The 19710-nt window shown below is 41.7% G+C and overlaps 1 protein-coding gene across 6 annotated transcripts in view; it reads right to left on the bottom strand.

The window, feature by feature from the left end:
- Fyb1 (FYN binding protein 1) overlaps nucleotides 1–19710 on the bottom strand; it is a 131014-nt gene that overhangs the window by 59604 nt on the left and 51700 nt on the right. For all 6 annotated transcript variants that reach the window (XM_028767677.1, XM_028767676.1, XM_028767675.1 and 3 more), the window contains one exon: nucleotides 17026–18154. In XM_028767677.1, coding sequence (XP_028623510.1) covers nucleotides 17026–18127 — 1102 coding nt within the window. In that variant the 5' untranslated portion in view covers nucleotides 18128–18154. The remainder of the gene's footprint in view (nucleotides 1–17025; nucleotides 18155–19710) is intronic.

Genomic DNA, 19710 nt, shown 5'->3' with positions numbered 1-19710 from the left:
GGAGGACTCCAGAAACCTCACTGCTTCTCCTGTAGAGACTCTAAGGTACACAAAAGGTCACTTCCAACCTGTCCACTCTGCCCAGACATTTGTGTAGGTATATCTCTTCCCTCTAGCACCTTTCCTTATTCTCTCCTCTCTTCTCTCCTTGGCTGATGGTGTGGCAATATTATTTTGGGGTTCAACATAGGCTTCAGTTCCAGCAAGAAGGCTTCCTTCCACTGTCAAGGGCTAGTGGAGACTTCAAACACTCAATACTCTGTACTGTTTTACTTCATTGTCCATTGTGTGGCTGTTGAAATGCCTGTTCATCTGTGGATCCTAATAGAAGGATTGTGTCATGTGGGTAGCAACCAACCCTTCCTAGAGAACAGGGATCTTAGTAGCTCTTGTAAAAATATTATTCACTGTACCTGTATACAGAATACTGTGTACAAACCAATTCCACTAAAGCCAAGGCTAAGAAGAACTCTAGCCGACTTACTGTGTATCCTACAAGATGATACACATTTATGGATGTTAAACAGTGATGGTTAAAGAGCTCTGTTGACCCCTAAGGTCTAGCACAGTATCTAGCATGTTGTTGTGGCTTAATAGATATTTGTTGCTATTCCCAGGTGCATCTTTCCATAGTGGCTTGTTATGTGCAAAATAATTACTCCTTGCACACAGTTTCCTTCTTTCTGGTGCATAAATAGGTGAATGCCTCAAACTCTACAATACTGTTGGAAGAAGTGAGGATGCTGTTTCCATTTGAGGACTATATCCCTGGCCCTGTTCCACATTCATGTGCCCATCATATCTCTAACATGCCTCATTAACTTCACTCTTCTTCCTTTCCTCTCATCTTTTTAATTTTTGCCAAGGTTCCTTGAAAGGAAATCACAATGGGCATATACAATTGTGTTGGTGGATTCTCAGGGACTCCTGCACTGGGAAAATGACCAGATCCAGAAACACCGTGTGGACAGAACCCTCTCTGTTACTACAATTATCCAGCTACTTATCCCGACTTTTAAGAGGCAGAAACTAGGGCGAATGGAGCAGAGATGTGATGGTCATCGGTGTGACTGCTGTGCAGTCTCTATGGAGTGGTGAAGTCATCCCCTATAGAATGCTGGTCGAGCAAACACTGACCACAGAGAAAGCAGGAGACAATAAGAAGGCAGCATCTGAGTCCCTCCCCTTCCTGCTTTTCCTCTTGTTACAATTTTGCAATAAACCTTTTGATTAACACTACTTTATGGCAACTCTACTGCTCCAAATTCTCATTATTTTTAGTAACTTTTTTTTTCAATACAAATTGAAGCACTTAAGTAAATGACTCTCCCCAGGAGCTGAAGCTGAGGTATTGGCTCCTCAGTGACTTGGATTTATTTGTTCACTTTGTTTCTTGCATGGCCTTAGGAAAAATTCGTGGGTTACTAGGGCACATCTGTAAACTCACAGTGGATTTGGTTTAGTAGTAGATACAAATAACACTATTCAGAATGCACTATGAATATTACAGGGGAAGATGCCAAACCAGCTTTTGAAATGTAGGAGCAGAGGCAGCGGAGGCTGTCTGTTTCCTGGTGTTCTAAGACGATAAAAAATGGCCCAGTGTCTGAGTTGCCTTACATTACAGCCACATGTGAACTATTTAAACTGTAGGGAGTTCAGATTTAAAAATTGTTGCAGGTAGAATTATATTTTAGGAAAAATGAAACCAGCTACACAAAAGCCTAGGTCTATGCATACTAGGTTGACAAAGTGTGTTTTCAGAGGTCTCAGTATCTGGTTGCATTTTTGGTTACAGTCAGACCCGTATGTAGGAGTGGTGGTACACAGCATCTTCTGCCACAATAGAAACAAGCAGAATCTGTACTGGACCTGTTGGAGCCATCCGAAGGGTATCTGTCTCTGTTGGGGACATTGGAGAAGCCTTAGCATGGAGAGCATGCTAAGAGCATGAACACTGCCCATCACTATCCCTGCTTCTGCAGCTGGATGCCAGCTCTCGGGGACTTAAGTCAAGCCAGGATCTACAGGAAGTTCTGGAGTGATTCTTACCACTTATTTTGTATATAAGCCCTGCTTTAGCCTTACTTTCTCTACCCTTCCATTCTTATTTGGCACAAGGTAACCAGAAGGAAAATATGTTTCTAAAATAGCTCCAAACACGTCATTTTTTAATATTATGAAATATAAAAGTCACATGTCACTTAAAGAGAAACTCATTGAAGTTTTTTTTTTAAATGTTTAGATGTTAAGTGTGCATAAAAATCTCCTGGTGGGGCTGGAGAGATTGCCCAGTGGTTAGTGTGTTTACAGAGGACCTGGGTTCAATTCCCGGCACCCAAGGTTGGTTCACAATAATCTGGAATCCTAGTTCCAGGTGACCTACCATCCTCTTCTGGTCTCCATGGCTATGAGGCATGCAAGTGGTACATAGACATACACACAGGTAAAACACCCATACACAAACCCAGTAAAATGTAAGGGGAACTAACAACGAATCTCCCAGGAGAGTGATTAGAAATGTAGATACTAAGACTCCAGATGAGGAGCTGATGAGGGCAGCTCCACGCAGTTAGAATAAGGACAGGAGCCTCAGTTTCTGAAAATGCTGAAGCCATTCTGATGGAGGGGGTCTGCGGGTCACGTTGGAGAAGCACTGCCTTGAGGTACAACTGATGCAAACAAAAATCCATGATGGCTACCGTTGTAAAAGTATTTTGAGGTGAGAAGTATTAGCTTTATCTAATGGCCCACTGAATTCTAGTTAAGAATTTTACAAGGCAAATTTTGTCTTTTAGAAAGAACAGCAGATTACTACAAGCTGGTTTTCTAGGCAAAGTTTGTGACCGTATGAGAAAACGTAATCATATTTTCCACAAAAGTTGTCTAACAGTTACCAGGGTTTCAAAGTGACTTGGAGCCCAAAACACCCTTTTCTTACTCGGGACAGAACAGAAACCATCTGGTACAACGAGCAATTCAATTACATTAATCAAAATTGTTTGATAGACTTTTTTTTAACCAAAGGGTATATTTCCTTAATAAATTCAGCAGTGTTGTCTGTTTGAATCACTTAAAACTGTTACAATGTGAACTTTTTGAAAACACAGTTAAATAACTTGTTTTGGAGTTTCAACATGAAAACCAGACTATTAGACCATAGTCACAGATTACAGAAAACTTTACTTCCCTATTTGTGAAAAATTTCCTAAGGATTTTCACCTTGGATATCAGTCTATTTGGGGAAAAGACTAATTTTACTTTTCCAGAAGAGTCTAAATATGTTCCTGTTATTAAAAACCAATTTTTTGTTAATATTCTTTATTATAGCAAGATGCTGAAAGATTTCCCATCAGTTTGCTAGCGTGACATAAAAATTCTTTTCAGCAATGTATGTATTTGTTGATAATTTATCCTTTCCCCCAGTTTCTTTCAGTGACATAATAGAGAAAATTTGGCATGCATTTTCAAGCTATGCCCTCTCAAAAATTAAGAGATGGAAAAAAAAAATCAGTTCTGACCTAGTTAAACATACAAAATTATATCACCTTTAATATCAAACAGTAATAAACCTCAGTCCCATGAATGTCTTTGAATACTGACATATTTATTTTCCCTCTAAATGTAAAGCACTTTAAGTGAGATCAATTGTGTTCCACATGAGTTGACTTTGACTTTAGGTTCTATGCTATATTTATACTTTAAATATGAAATCTCAGTCAAAATTCTTGAAAAACAAAACAAAACAAAACAAAACAGTGACCTCTGAGATTCCAACTAATTACTTTTGAGGCCTTTTAAGAGACACTGAGTTTTTTTTTTTGTTGTTGTTTTTTATGTTTGAGACAGGGTCTCTCTATATAATCCTAACATCATGGAACTCACTATGTAGACCAGGCTAGCCTCCAGCTCACAGAGATCCACCTGCTCCTGCCCCCCCACCCCCAAACACAGGAATTAAAGGACAGAATGTGCATCACCACGTCCACACCCAGTGACACGGAGCTCTCTGAGTCTTTAGATAGTGCAAGTTGCTGTGGAAGGGGAAACTGTTCACTATGCCAAGATATTGTTTGTCCTCTGACATAGTTCAAGTAAAAACTTCAGGTCATCAGTCAGCTTCATAGGATGAATACTTTTCCTGTCAGTTAGTGCAGACTTTACATTGATATATGTACTTATTCCATACACAGTGAGAGTTCAAATATCTACTGTCTGCTTCACGTTCAAAGAGCTTAGGTGTTGTCTCCCTTCTACTCAGTCTTGGAAAAAAGCAAGACTTAGGGCCTCACACAAGGGTGGGCAAGTAGGAGCTTCACCATTGAGCTGAATCTCTACTGTGAGAGGATTATTTCCCTATAACAATATGAAGGGTTGATTTTTTTCTGTTGTTAATACTTTAAAAAGTTAAATACCTTACAACTAAAATGTAGATATCTGATTAAAAATTCCTAGTGAAAGTGACAGGCTGAGCTGTATTGCTGCAGTCTAATCTGATTCCTGTTGGCCTCTAGAAATGATGAGTAAGGTAACTAACACACACACACACACACACACACACACACACACACACACACAGTTAAGTTACTACCAATGCTTTGAGTCTTTGTGGTGTACCAGGAACTACACGAGGTACTTTTTCTATATATTGTTTATCATAATAACTGCACAACATAGAATTTTATCTCCACAAACATAACACAAACGAAGCTTACAGAGGCCAAGTACCTTCACTGGGTCCGACAGTAAGTGGTACAGCTTTTACTGGAGCTTGCATCTCTAGCAACAAAATAGCTTCAGGTCTCTCTGACCAAAAAAAAAAATGATTGTCAAGTCTGTATCTTCAAAATAAAAACGTGCAGTTATCTTTACAGTACAACTTCAATTTGATAGGTAGGCGCTCATAAAACAGTCTACAAGGCCACCTATCAATTTCACAGTTTAAAACAAGTCTCCTGGCTTAAAAAAAAATCCAGTAATGAAAAAAAACCCTATTTTCATCGCCCACCTCCTCCTTCTCCTTTTATCGTTAGGCACATAAGCATGGGTGTCTATCTGCATCTTCAAAGCCTGAGAGGGCCTCCTTCAAACCAGTGTATCTTTGAACTGAAAAGGCATCACAGAAGAAAAGTCTCTCCTTACCGCAGGACAGCTGCCTGGCACTGCTTTCTATCAGCTCATGTTTTTAAAAGTACTATATGAACATAGGCAAATGCTTTAAAAATCTCTTTTAAAGATGAGGTGTTGGACATATGAAAAATTTTTGCAGAATAAATGAATGTTGTGGCCAAACGAGGAGTTATCCAGAAAACTGAGCCAGTAGAGCTGGGTACTGATTAGAATCTGGACATAATCACCATCAATGTTTTAACCCCCTTACAACCCTTTCTGTTGTTGATCATCTGAGAAGAGCTCTCCCTAAACATGGGGATCTCCCAACGGAACAAGGGGGTGTGTGTTTGCCATCTGCGTTAGTTGAGATCTTGCAGTTGTCAACATAGTGGCCACTCTTAAAGTAATATGCAATTATTCTTATTTTTCAACATCAATTTTCCTAGCACCTCTGTCTGTCTGTCTGTCTGTCTGTCTATCTATCTTTCCTTTCTATTTACTTATTTACTTATTTATGCTTTGAATGCCACCAATAATACTAAATATGGGTTTGAATTTTTTTCTATTTGTTTGATAAATAGCAAGTATATTGGCTATGTAAAAACCATTGTGCAGGGCCAACTTTAAGAGCAATGTATGGTAGAGGGAGGAAAAAGATGCAGGGACTAGAGAACAGAAAAAAAGGTTTAGAGGAAAGTCAGGCGAGGGGGGCCAAGAGTCCTAGATGACTAAAACAGTACTTCACTCTTCCAGGCTGATAGGCAGTTGGAGCAGAGAATCCATCCACCAACTCTTTAAATGACAAATGATAACCATAGCTCTCTAAGGGCTCCATATTCCTTCACAAATGCCTGGACCTCTTTGCCATTTAGAAGTTAAAGCATCAATGCTGCCATAGCCAAGGACTTTTGGGATGCTGGTGTCCTGCATCACAGTGATCAGAGCTAGGCTACTCTAGGTGCTATATATTTGAATGGTATTTTTGTACTTCCTTTAAGTAAGCAAATATCTGAGACCAAGCACAGGGCAGCACCTGTTTGCTCAAACACATCACTCACTCATTTGCGTGTTTTGATGTAATCACCAACTTCTACTGTCCTGTTTCCATGCTATTTTGTCTTTTTTTGTTTTTGTTTTTGTTTTTGTTTTTCGAGACAGGGTTTCTCTGTGTAGTCCTGGCTGTCCTGGAACTCACTCTGTAGACCAGGCTGGCTTCGAACTCAGAAATCTGCCTGCCTCTGCCTCCCAAGCGCTGGGATTAAGCGCCAAGCCCAGCCGTCTTTTCTTTTTCATCTGAGAAAAATACTCTACGGTTTATAAATTCTACCTCTCCCCAGCCACCCACTTATCCCGCTGTGACCAAGAACATCACGTGATGTTTGATAAGCACTCCTACCTCTGTGTCCACCCTAGACTTCCAACTCCTGTGTCCTCCCTGGACCTCCAATACTAGACCTCCAGACCTTGTGCTGTTCTCCCTAGACCTGCAACCCCTGTGTCCTCCCTAGACCTCTCTAGACAACCCCTCCCCCAACTCCAGTGACCACCTTAGATTCCTTGAATGTGAGGCATGTGGATGGATCTTTTAAGTGCAACTGTAAGTTAGCAGTTGGAAGACTGAAGTGCTGTTTGATGTTTTGTTTTTTACTTCTGAATGGATGACACAGTCGCCATTGGTTAGAACCTTAATCCTCTTTTGTTATCTTGCACCCACCAGGGTTTTGTTGGTTTGCTTTTTGTTTTCCATTTAGTGTTCACAGTGAGCAGGAAGTCGTGCCAAAGACCTTGCTAGGTGGGAGCAAGCCTGTCATAGCTTAACTCAGTAAAGAACCCAAAAGCCTTCCAACTCCAGGTCTAGCAGAAGGCTGCTTTTGTCTTATTATTATTATTTTTAACTGTATTATTATTATTATTTATTTAGCACTAAAAGTAGGTAAAAGGGTAAAACAACCTGTTGTTAGAGCAGCTTGGGACAGCTCCTGCTCCACCTTGGATTTAGATGAGTTACATTCTCACATAGATGTTCTGTCCCTCACATATTCATTCCTAGTAAAATAACAGTACTGATAACAACACACACTAATACCACTTCCCCTTGGATACCTTTTCCCATCTGCACCTTCTGTGGGAAGTGACCTTGAAGTAAGAAACACCTGCTTAAGTTAAAAACAAAAACAACAACAACAACAACAACAACACCAACAACAACAAACAGGGCAATGCTGGGTAGAAGGGTTTGGGCTGTAGGCAGTTGAAATGTTCTGAATAAGAAAATGGAAAGAAATTTTTTTCTTTTTTTTGCTATTGAAAAGGATGGGTCAAGAAAATGCAGAAGAGGAAAGAGGGGAACCACAGGAAGAGGTAGATACCTTTGTTCTCAGACCCTTAACTGCCTTTGAAGAATAGAGGTAGCCACCATCCCATGTCATGTTTATGCTCAATCGTAATGCCTCTGGTTCTTGATGCCTGTGGTACAATCCTCCCTGCATGCAATTGCTTTGTAATAGCTAGGATTCCGTGAAAACTAAGGAGTCTGCCTGAATTCATGCTTGGTTATGGCGGCCTACAACGCAGGGTGAGGAAGAGATGACTTCCAAGCCTCTTCAGATTAGAAGAAGCAGGAGACAGAGGCCCAGGTTGTCCTTGAGAAATCGAGCCTCTTGCTCATTTACTATCAGCACAGAGTAGTAGATAATTCTATAGTCTCCTAGCTCGTGCTTGGAATTCCCCCTTTCCCCCCCTGATTTTAAGAAGCCCAGGAACAAAACTAAAACCTTAGCTTTTTTATATGTACAAATCATACTAACAACGTTTTCTGTTTCCTTGGGGAGTGACTCAGTATCCTGTTTACCTTGTACACCTCCATGAAACTCCGTCATGACGACCGGAGTTTAGCTTCTAGCACCAAGGTTGGGCAGCTCACAAAGACCTTATGTTCAGCTCCAAGGGAGCTGACGCCCTATTCTGGCCTCCACAGGCACACATAGGTGTGCACACATAGATGTGCGCACATAGGTGCACATGCTCATACAGAATCATGCATTCATGCATGAACTCATGCACATACATATATAAACTAAAATCCTTAAAAAGAAGGAAAAATGATCAAGGAATAAGTCATGATGATAGTTAATATGTGTGGAGATGAATGCATTCAGACATACACATGCTTATGTGTCTTCATGTGTGTACGTGTTTGGCATGTGTGTGTATTTATGTGGTTGTGTTTATGTGTGTGTGTGTGCATATGCACATGTGTGTGGAGAAGCTAACATCTAGATAGCAGACAGAAGCAGGATTCCTGGAGAAGCTTCAATCTGGGTCCTCAGTAACTGTGGTCGCATACTGTGTATGCACAGTAGCTCACCTTCTTCAAGGAGAGAGTCTGGGGCCGAGCTAGGAGTTACTGTACAATCATTAGATAAGCCAGTGGGGAGAAAGCCCTATTGGCATTTGATCTAGGCTTCTCTTTCCAGTAGAGTGAGAACCATTTATTGGGTCTAAAGTGAGCAGGTGCTAGGTCTGCTTTGGTATGTAGTGTATATCTGTGTGGCCTTCATGCTTTACTTGAATAAGAATTTACTCATACCTGGTCATCCTAGCCATGGTGCCACATAGGTCAATTTTGAAAATCAACGGACCCTGTTTATTCCCCTGAGAATTCAATGAGAGTCAGGTCAAGAATCCAGAGTAGTTAGGCTGGGCGTGGGGGCTCTCACCTTTAATCCGAGCACTCAGGAAGTAGAGGCAGAAGGATCTCTGAGTTTGAGGCCAGTCTGGTCTACTTAAAGAATTCTAGGACTATAAAGAGAGACCCTGTCTCAAAAAAAAAAAAAAAATAAAAGTTGAGCGTGGTCTGTGTGCCCTGTGTGTCTCTGCCTCCTCCGCCCTATGCTACCCACAGAGAAACACATACACAGTTGCCGGGAAAGCTGAAGAGCTGTTGTGTGGATCAGTGCACAGCTGCAGAGACATGGCTGCTGCCTGCAGCACAGCAGGTGATTCAACAATGCAGCCCCTTTCTTTTCGGGGAAAGAAAAACCTCCTATGGTTTTGGGTTCAGGTCTTTTTTTTTTTTTTTTCTGTACGCAGATGTTGCCTGTTCGGTTACATTTTGCTGATAATATCTATTGCTACTGGGGGCTAGATGGGGTTTTCCACCTTTGACATGTCAGGTCAAATTAAGCTTCATCTTTCTTCCTCCCATTGGAGACATTAAAACAGAATAGAAACATGTTTCTTTTCTCTTTTATTAGCAGTTAACAGTTAAATTTCTCCAAACTTTGGGACTTTGTTCTCTTCCTTATTTCTCATATATTGGGAGAAATACATAGTCTAGCATTTTAGAAGCTTCCCTGGGCTTTGGAGACATGTTATAATTGTCATGTTTATGCTTTCTATGAAAGGGTAGAAAAATGTCCAAAGAATTTTGTGAGAAATCAGGTAGCTAGATTTGTGTTCCTGGGGTGTAATTTTGTTCTTCCAGCAGCTGGAGTTAATCTTCTTCTTTTAGAAGCCAATTTTATTTTGTTCTTAAAATAAAAAACATATGCACAAAGATATGATTTTTGGCATACAAATTCATCATCAACATCTGACGTAGTTTTGATCAAGGCAGAGAGACAAAGGAGCCTTTAAGGCCGTTTCCATAGAGTCTACAAGTCAAACTCTAGTTTTAAAAGGTTTGTTTGGCTTGGCCTGGAGATTATTTTAAGCAGATCGTATGATAGAAGTCATCTCCTATCCAGGGATTATGTAACACACACATCTGTCTGATCTTACTGGCTGGCTTTGTTAGTTTACTTGGGTATATTTAATCAAAACTAAGTTGAGAAGAGCTTTTCGTATTTCATTATCAGATTTATACTGTGTTTTTGTCAGCTTTGATGATTAAACATAGAGCCCCAGTATGTTGGCCTAGCCCTCTCCCTCTGAGCTCATTCTATACTCATTCCTATGCCTGGCTGAGTTTGTTTGATTATTAAACGTTCTTTTAAGTTTCCTTCCTTTCAGGAAAACATTGGAATTTCACTCTAATGTTTTTAGGGATTTTAGGGATTATGTGAATTCAATCAAACTTGGAATAGACTAAGAATTGTCTTAGGGTATGTTTCACACCCGAAGGGTAAGTCAGCCATCAGACTCCATTCCTTTATGTGACAACTAGTCAGCATTTTTGACGTTTCACAAATGTGATTAAAGTTGATATAATGCCTGCTTTCTGGATACTATTTCCACATATCATTAAAGTTTAGGCAAACACCAATTTCAACCTTTTGACCACAGGAAGAGGTTTAAAAAGGAAAAATTGTGGTCCGTTGCTATAACATTTTGTAGGAACTTCTGTTTTATAAAAGAAAAGTGATAGCCCTTTCCACATCATACAGGGTGGATCTCACTGAAAGAAAAATTTTCTCTGCCAACTAAACAGGCATGTGTGGATTCTTGAGCTAAGACTCTGTTAGAAGAATAACAGATGGGGGTAGGGAAAATTGTGAAGGTCAAACTCGGGCCCAAACAAAGAACCAGGAACCCATGTATTCCAATGACAAAGTGGCCTATGCTTCAGAGGGATGGCTGCTTTCCCCACAAGAGACCTTCTTTTTCTTGCTCACTCTGCCAACCACTACTGTATTCATTTTTCTCAGAGTATGATGTTGGTAAAATGAGGACATTTCTCAAGGCATTAGCAGAATAGTCGTCAGCACATTGCATTCTGTATAAGTTGTCGGCAGGGTATGATAACAGGTAAGAACCAGTTAGTTTCCTTTCTGCCTGCTTAACTTATGAAGATCGGATGGCTGGTCCTTTTGAAGATGTCACTGAGTCCTAGAGTAAATTTTTTTTAGCTAGAACTAATTAGTTAGGACAGGGAGTTACAGAATGGCTCCCCTGTAATTCTCAAATAGAAATAGTAAAAACAAAGTAAGAAAGACATCTGAAATAACTAGTTAGCCACCTTACAAGGAAGGAAAAGTAATGTCACTCACAAACTTTAAGAAGTTGTTGAGTAAGGAAAGAAATAGTTCTCATTCCAGAGGAGGCGAGCAAAGCTCCTAACCTATTCTCTAGACACAGAAGCGTTATGTGAGGGGAAGACAACGATTCTAGAAAAAACCTTGTGAATTCTCACTGGGACATTCTACATCAGAAGTAGGCAGAGGAGTAAGTGAATAGCCTGGGTAAGGTTAAGAGAACTCCTCAGTAGAGAGACCCCAAATACTACAAAATGGATCAGTGGCTAAGGAACACTGAACAGGAGCCCAGAGAACAGCAGAATCTGGGTCCCCAGCAAGGGCCGCCCTCAAATACTACAGTGTCCCAACACTGTGGGAAAAGGCATTTAAAGCAATGCTTAAATCTGAAATCGTAGAGGGGAAGTCAGACTTATCACCCTGGTTGGGAGCTTCTACATGCTTATGGCATGCATCTGCTAGGTTGAAAGTGATGGGTGATCCCTATGTATATGGATAGGATTCCTCAGGTGTGCCTGAGACCAACAGAGGCGCAGCATCTCTCAGGAGATAGCTGGTAATCAAACAGTGGACAGACCCAGCCTGGCTATGTTTCTATACTTCTGGGAAAAGATTTCTCCAAGAATTATGACAGAAAGCAAATAGTTTTCAAAGGAGTAAACTCAGGATAGCTTCTGATTTTCCACAGTAAAATTTGCTGGCAGGAATTTACAATAGAGACTGTGTAAATGCTTGTTGATGTGATAAGAGGTTGGATTTTACAAAGTCCAAGGGGTGCCATTGGGACATAAACCTTTATGGAATACTTTGCTCAAGAGAAGTGTTTATACCAAGGACCAAGGTTATCTTGGGTGGAAGAGAGATGGCTAGAACTCAGTGAGGAAAGACCAAGAATAGGATAGCTCAGATCAAATCAAGAACTTGTGCAGTGAAGGCACAAGTTCTGAGGCATTTTTAATTAAGGGGTTAAACCCAGGTAAGCTGACTGATTAGTTAACCATAAGAGTTTCCTCAGGGATTGCAACCTGGGATAGAAGGAAGGACCATAGATTTTTGAAAAACACATTTCTCAAGATCAAGAAGTATGAGAGAACTGAAGTTAAGACTGGGAGCTAGGCTCAAAGTACACAGGCACCTAGAGAGCCTAGAATAATTTGAAGAAGACCTCCTTGCTCCCTCAGGTTGATCCACACAGCTGAGTAAGTCCCGGTTCATCTGTTCACTGGGGAGCCTTGCCTGCAGATTCAGTATCCCAAAATATTCCAATGAGGTATCCTTGGATCAACTCTAAATTCCAAGTGTACAGTGGTATTGCCAACCGTGAAGAAACTCAGCTGTACCCTCAAATCTTTACGATGCTTCTGAACCTTGAATGCTTGTTCCTATAACGGCCTGCGGCAACAGGGTGGGAAATACTGCTATACACTGAGATAATACATCTTTCAGTACATAAAAACCCAATGAGGTCATATGACAAAAGCATATGTAAACAGATAATAGTGGACCTGAAGGAGGCAGTGACGACTCTGGGATCTGTGAAGGAAAGTCTCACCGTCTCCTAGAAACAGGTTACCTGCTATTAACATAGCCCAAGATCCCCGCTTTTCTGCTTTAGGATACCAAGCCGGGAGCTCTCCAGGTAACCTCTGCTCCAATCACAGCCCAATATCTTTTGAAGTTTCTCCTTAAGGGCTTATTTATTTTTATTTTTTATATGTGAGTATTTGGGCTGCATATATGTCTGTGTACCATATATATGTCTGGTGCCCATGGAAAGCAGAAGAGGGAATAGGATTCCCTGGAACTGGAGTGACAGGTGGTTGTGAGCTGCCAAGTGAGTGTTGGGACCAAACCCAGGTCCTCTTCAAGAACAGTAAGTATTCTTAACCTCTGAACTGTCTCTCTGTCCTCTGCCAACTCTTCGTGATGTCAAGGTTTCTGTCAACTGTACTAGTTGAATAAACAAATGCACAAACAAGAAGGCACATGCAATCCTAATAGCCTCTGGTGCATGCTAGCCCTGGATTCATTCCCGTAACTGTTAAGGCATCTTACTGTTTATTTTCCATAGTTGGCATATAGACCAAGGCAAGAAAGAGGGCAGAATTGAATGTTTTCTACTAGGTTTTCACTACCTCCTACACACAAAACAAACAGCTGGGTCTGGCAGGTGCTCAAGAGCCCAGATAGTGTGGTGACTAGTACCAGAACACCCGGGAAGGAGTCTTTTAATAGAGTCAAAAGAAAAGTGAGTTTAGAGAACATGTTGATGTTTCAATAATAATAATAATAATAATAGAAAATTTAACCTTTTTTTTGGCAGTGGAGGCTTGGATTACTGGGGAACCCAAAAATATTATTAGTTCCACATTCAGAAAGCCGTGTGATATAGTCATGCTTACAGTTTCTAGGTGAGACACTGAGAAGACCTTTTCAGGGTGGATGCTTTATGTAAAACTGATTTTCTGTCAAGGTGCCATTTAATTGAATGTACATCTAATCTGTGAAAGCAATTAGTAAACCATGGCGGGTATTACAATTTAATACTGAAAGGTCTGGGGGCAACTAACTTTGTTACTAACACGCCCCTGCAGAATGACAAACCTAGGAAAGTGATGAAAATTCACATTTTTTTTTCCGTTCCACAAATGAGAGGAGAATGGGAATCCGACTGCTCTCTGTTTTCATGGAGCCCATATGGGCATTGAGAGCAATTTTTTAAAAGATAGGTTTTCATTAAGTGAGGGAGGGGGTTGCCATCTCAGAGTTAAAAACTCTGACTGAGAATTGTTCCTGTCTGAAAGAACCGCAGGGACAAAAATGGAGATGAGACCAAGGGAAAGGAGGTCCAGTGACAGGCCCAACTTGGGATCCAGCTCACAGGGAGGCTCCAAGGCCTGACACTGTCACTGATGGTATGGTGTGCTTACAGACAGGAGCTTAACATGGCTGCCCTCCAAGAGGCTCAACAAGTAGCTGAGTCAGATGCAGCTATTTGCACCCAACTGATGGACAGAAGCCGGGGACCCCTGTGGTTGAATTAGAGAAAAGCTGGAAGAAGCTGAGGAGGAGGGTTACCCCATAGGAAGACTAGCAGTCTCAACTAACCTGGAACTCCAAAATTTCTCAGACACTGAGTCATCAACCAGGCAGCATACATGAGCTGGTCTGAGGCCCCCCCACCCCCGGTACACATATACAGCAGAGTCTGGCCTCAGTGAGAGAAGATGCACCTAACCCATGAGAGACATGAGGCACCAGGAGAGGTCTGGTGGGGTGGGGACATCCTCTTGGAGACAGAGGTGGAGGGGAGGAGGTATGGGGTGAGGAACAGTCAGAGAGCAGATTGGGAGGGGGATAAGGACTGGAATAATAATAATAATAATAATAATAATAATAATAATGATGGCAGGTTTTAAGCAAAAGACAGAAGAAGACACAGGAAGGTAGTCTTTGGGTACCATTTACATTTGTTTCATCATTTCAAGAGATCCTATGTTTATGAAAGGTAGCCAGCATGGGGGCTAGGACAGGGATGGGGATACAGGCTCTGCAATCGTAGAGACCTGGCCCTGCTTAGTTAGGCTACACTTTGGCAAATTTCCTGATTGTGATGAGATAGAATTCCATTTCATTGCATAGAAAGAATAACTAGAGTAGGGTTGTATAATGTTGTATCAAAGACCTCTATAAACGATAAATATTTATCTGAAATGGAGATGGAAAAGGGGTCACAAAAGAGGGAAGGATATTAAAGTTTTCAAAGCCAACAGAACAATTATATAGAATTTTGTTAATTTGATCACTATCGTAATTACTTTTAACAACAATAAAAACACTCTGCTTAGAGTAAGTCTCTATCTTCACTGCGAAGTATTTGGTTCCAGTCAGCATCTTTATGTCTTAGAAGATTTAAAAGGAAATCATCACTGGTAAACATCTGGCAAACCTAATTTTTTCCAAAGCACACTATCTGTTTCCTTTCCTGTCTTACTGCAAGTGCATGGCCATTGCTCTGAATTGTACCAGGCAGCAAGTCATTTATCTCAAAGTCCTTCAGTGTGAAACTTCGTATCTTAGTCAGGCGTGTTTATCAAGGGCATTCGTCAGAGCTGGAGGAAAAGCTTCGAACTCAGAAAACTTTGGTGGCCATAGAAGATGTCTAGAATTTCCCTGCAAGCTGCCATTCTGAGCAGGAGAAACACATCAAACTGGGTCTATTTTAGTAACTCAAGAGGAGAAATACTCTGTGTAAACAAACTGCCTTTGATGAGACCAGTCTTGGCAATAACAGCCATGGGAGCCTGGCTCTGTGACCCTCTTCTCCTTAAATTGTATGGCTTCTCTTGGCCTCAGTCAGGAGCAGGTAGCAGAGTCTAAGTGTGACGATGCCCTGTGCTGCCTAGACTGTACTTTCTTTTCTTGCTTACCTTTCTACTAGGCAGAGAGAGCCTGTGGGGAGATCTCTCAGAGACAATGGTTACGCCTAAGCCTGCTTAAATCAGACTAGTTTTTGTTTGATTGTTTGTTTTTTGTAAGGTAGAGTCTCATGTCGTCCAGATTGGCTTCAAACTCTCTAAGCTAGTCCCAAGACTTTGCGTTGATCCTCCTGCCTCCACCTCTCAAGTCCTGAATCACAGGCCTGTACCATCATACATAGATTCAGATCAGCAACTCTCAACCTGCGGATCGACTTTTCACAGGGCTCACCAAAGACCCCCAGAAAACACAGATATTTACACTACAATTCCTAAAGGTAGTAAAAGTACAGTTATGAAGTAGCAATGAAAATAGTTTCAAGGTGGGGGGAGGAGATCACCAACACAGAGGAACTGATTTCAAAGGTTGCAGCATTAGGAAGGTTGAGAACCGCTGCTTTAGACGATCATTCTATTTGAAGCTGTGTTTGACTTACAGTGGTATGGTCACTTTTGAGTATCATTCTTTTTTCATCTTACAATGGACAGCAAGCAGTTGTGCACCATTTGCTAGGATATTAACCACTACAGGCATGGGAGAGCTTGTCTCATCGTGACACAGGGTGTCAAGTCTTTACTGAGACATTCATGATCAAATTCTACCTCATGTCGTAACACTGCAGTGACATCGTGGGAAGAAAACCGGGCTAGTTTTCTGGAAGGGCAACAAGGCACCCTTTGCCTGCCTTCGTTTTCTAGCTGTGCATTCTTTTATAAACTGGAATAGTGCAAATATTTTTGTTTTGGGAAAGTAGAAAAGTAGCTAAAATACAAAGTATGGTCTCCTAAAATCCCCACTACTCTCCTATTTGAATCTTGGGCTTAGGGAAGGAACATGATAAACAGTGTGGATATTTGAAATGATTTAGAAGAGAGTTTTTGACTTTACAACATTGGCACTTTGGCCTGAAGAATTCTGTGAAGGATGGGGGGCTGCTATTGTATTGTAGGAAGTGGCTCTATTTACAAACCATCACTAGCCTCATCCATTGTGACAATCAAACGTGCCTCCAGACAATGCATCCAACCTTTGGCTATCAAGTTTGATTCTTTCTAGAACACTGACTTAGTCTACTCATTTCTCTCTGACCGTCTATGGGCAGCATATCTTTCTCAAGCAACAGAAATGAAATACAACCAAGGGAGTAAATGCAACGGTTATCCTTAAGCAAAACCAACTATCAGTTAAATAGGTATATGTCTTTCCTATTGTCCCCCTAAAAAGTCAGTCCCCGCCCCCCCACCCCAGGTACTTTGTCACAGAATGCTCAACTAGAAGTTGGATTTTCTACTTTCTCAGATCTCCTACGCAAAGGAAAAAAAATGCCAAATGAAAATTGACCCTATACTCACATGAATATCAGTTATGCAATCATTCCTTGCTCTAAAGTTTCCCCCAGAAGCTGAAACCCTCAGTGCTATGAGCAAACCACAGTTACCAGCAATGAGAAACAACTTACTGTTTGCAGACTCAGCTTTTCGGAATCTGGTCAGGTCAACGTTGGGTGGTCTGCTGGGCTTGGGTGGAGGCGGGCCCAAGACGGACAGGGGAGGCAGGGGCTTCTGCTTCGGGGTTGCTGAATTCTTGTCTCCTTCCTTCTCCTGACTTTGGCCCCACGGTGTCCCCGCTGTCAGCTTGGAAGGGGCTTTAGGGAATCTGGCCGACTCTTCCTGATTCAGTTTGTTCAGAAAGATGTTCTTTGTAGTATCTGTTTTTCTATCTTCTTTTTTTTCTTCAGAGTTTTTGGAGAGCCCCAGGCTCCCTCTGCTCGCAGCAGGTTTCAGAACCACTCCAGCAAAGGGCGAACTTGGTGTTCCCTGGTCTTTATCCTCTGAGTCTTCCTTAGCTGGTTTGAAAGGGCCGCCCTTGGACTTGGTTCCTAGCTGCACTGGGGATCCTTTCTGGACAGGCACATTGTTAGAGGTGTTCTCCTCTTCCTGGGAGTCCTCTGTACTTAGGGAAGGCTTTTGGCCAAAGGTGTGTCTGGGAAATCGGGGTTTGGAGTCAGCATCTTGTGCTGCTGGCATGAACTTGCTCTTAGCCCCAGCCACCTTTGAGAACCCTGGCTTCAGATCGTTTTCTGGGACTGGGGGAGCAGGCCCTGGCTTTGGTCCTGGCGTCCTTATGTCAGACTCTTGGTTCAAATTGTGAAGCTTATTCCCAGGAGGCCGTAAAACCACAGGTTTGGAATCTTCTTTGGTCAAGCTGGTGGGTTTGGGGCTTACAGGTTTCAGAAACCCCACTTTGACCTCAGGGTCTCTAGAAACCGAGTTTGGCTGTGCTCCAAATCTTGGGCTCACTCCAGTAGGTTTTAAAAATGGGGGTTTAGGTTCTTTCTCAGGCTTGTCCTCATAGGTAGGTTTCGCTGCCAAGGGTGGTTTTGTGGTCCCAAATTTAGGCATGTTGCTGGGTCCTGCGGGTGGGCTGGCATTTCCTTGGTTGTCAAATAAATTCTTTCTTGATTGTATTCCAGAAGGCAAGTTTTGTCCTGCAACTTTGAAGGGCCTGCTGCCGGTGGAGACCTCCTCTGTCGGGTTACTCCCTGTGTTGAACTTCGCCATGAGGGACTTTACATCTGTTTTTCCATCCTACAAGGACAGGGAACAAAAACCAGCTGAGAGTCAGAAATCTCACTTGCAATTTAAAATACTATACCTTCAAGGGCTTCCTGATCTGAGGCAAGAGTGCTGGGGTGCCGGGGTGCCGCTGATTGGTTGACCAGCTATTGTAACATTTAAGTTCCTCTATGGCAAAATAAGTTGTGAGTTTGTTGCAAAGGAAGGGCTACAGCTGTGTTTAAACTTCTGTTGTTTCTCGTACAGGGACTCGATCATTTATCTTGAAAATGTTTCTCTGTTCTTTCCCTGTCTGCCTCACTATCTTGCTGGCTTTACTCTGACTCTGTTATTTCTGTACATTTTTGCTTCACTGGAAAACATATGGAGATGGCTACCAAATGGATTCTCCCATTTTTTTTCTTTTTTTTAAACAACTGAGACTCATATGGAAACTGGACTTCAAAACGAAACTAGGCTCTGTAAACTCAGGCTACTTTTTTTTTTTTTTTTTTTTTTTTTACCTAACAAAGCAATGCTTAGCCATCAGTGTGGCTGGCGAGAACTTCCCTGTTCCTGTTGCATTTAAAGCGTGTTTGCTGTCAGGGAGGTGTTACAGAACATCCCAGCCTTTCTAAAAATAACAAAATGAGGTTTCCTTATTATTTATAAATACAGAGTGCTGCTGTGTGGCTGTATGCAGACTAACCAGGAGGTAGACCCAGAGGTCAGCACAGGTGGAACATCAGGCCAGCAGCAGGGACTGCCTGAGAAGTCTCATTTCCAGATCTTTCTTTCCATCTTGTCTCTTCCATAACGACTTTTCTCAGTCCTCTGAGAGGTCCTGCCTCACCTGCTTTCCTCATAAGAATTAGGAAATTATTCAGTACAGATAACAGATATTTGCCTCTTTTTTTTGTTAATATAGTCCAGTTTAACCTGGGAGAATTAATGATATATTTGCCCTTTCTTTAAAAAACAAGGAGTTTGAGTTGGGGATGAGGCTTAGCTGTGAGACACACACATACATACACATACACACACACACACACACACACACACACACACACAGAGAGAGAGAGAGAGAGAGAGAGAGAGAGAGAGAGAGAGAGAGAGAGAGAGAGAGAATGACTAGCATCTAATATGCACTAAGCCCTGTCTCATATGCTTAGCATTCAATAAGTCGGGTTGGTAGCATACTCTGTAATGCCAGCATTTAGGAGACAAAGACAGGAAGATCATAAGTTTATGAAGGTTAAGGTCAACCTTGGCTACACAGCAAGTTTGAGACAAGCCTGACCTACATGAGATCCTGCCTCAAAAAAAAAAAAAAAAAAAAAAAAGGACCCAGGAAAAGCCTCCAGGTACATCAGTACAGGGCTCTCAAGCTTGATGAGAAGGATAAGAACTATGAAGTGCTAGGCAGAAGATGTAGCTCTGTGATGGACCAGGAGCTCAGCATGGGCAAGGTCCTGGGCTCACTCCTCAGTGTACACACACACACACACAAACATACACACACACAAACATACATACATACACACACAAACACACACACAAACATACATACACACACACAAACACACACA

This window comes from Grammomys surdaster, unplaced genomic scaffold (genome assembly GCF_004785775.1).
Source record: "Grammomys surdaster isolate TR1022 unplaced genomic scaffold, NIH_TR_1.0 174, whole genome shotgun sequence".
Taxonomy (NCBI): domain Eukaryota; kingdom Metazoa; phylum Chordata; class Mammalia; order Rodentia; family Muridae; genus Grammomys; species Grammomys surdaster.
This window is presented reverse-complemented; position numbering and strand designations above follow the sequence as displayed.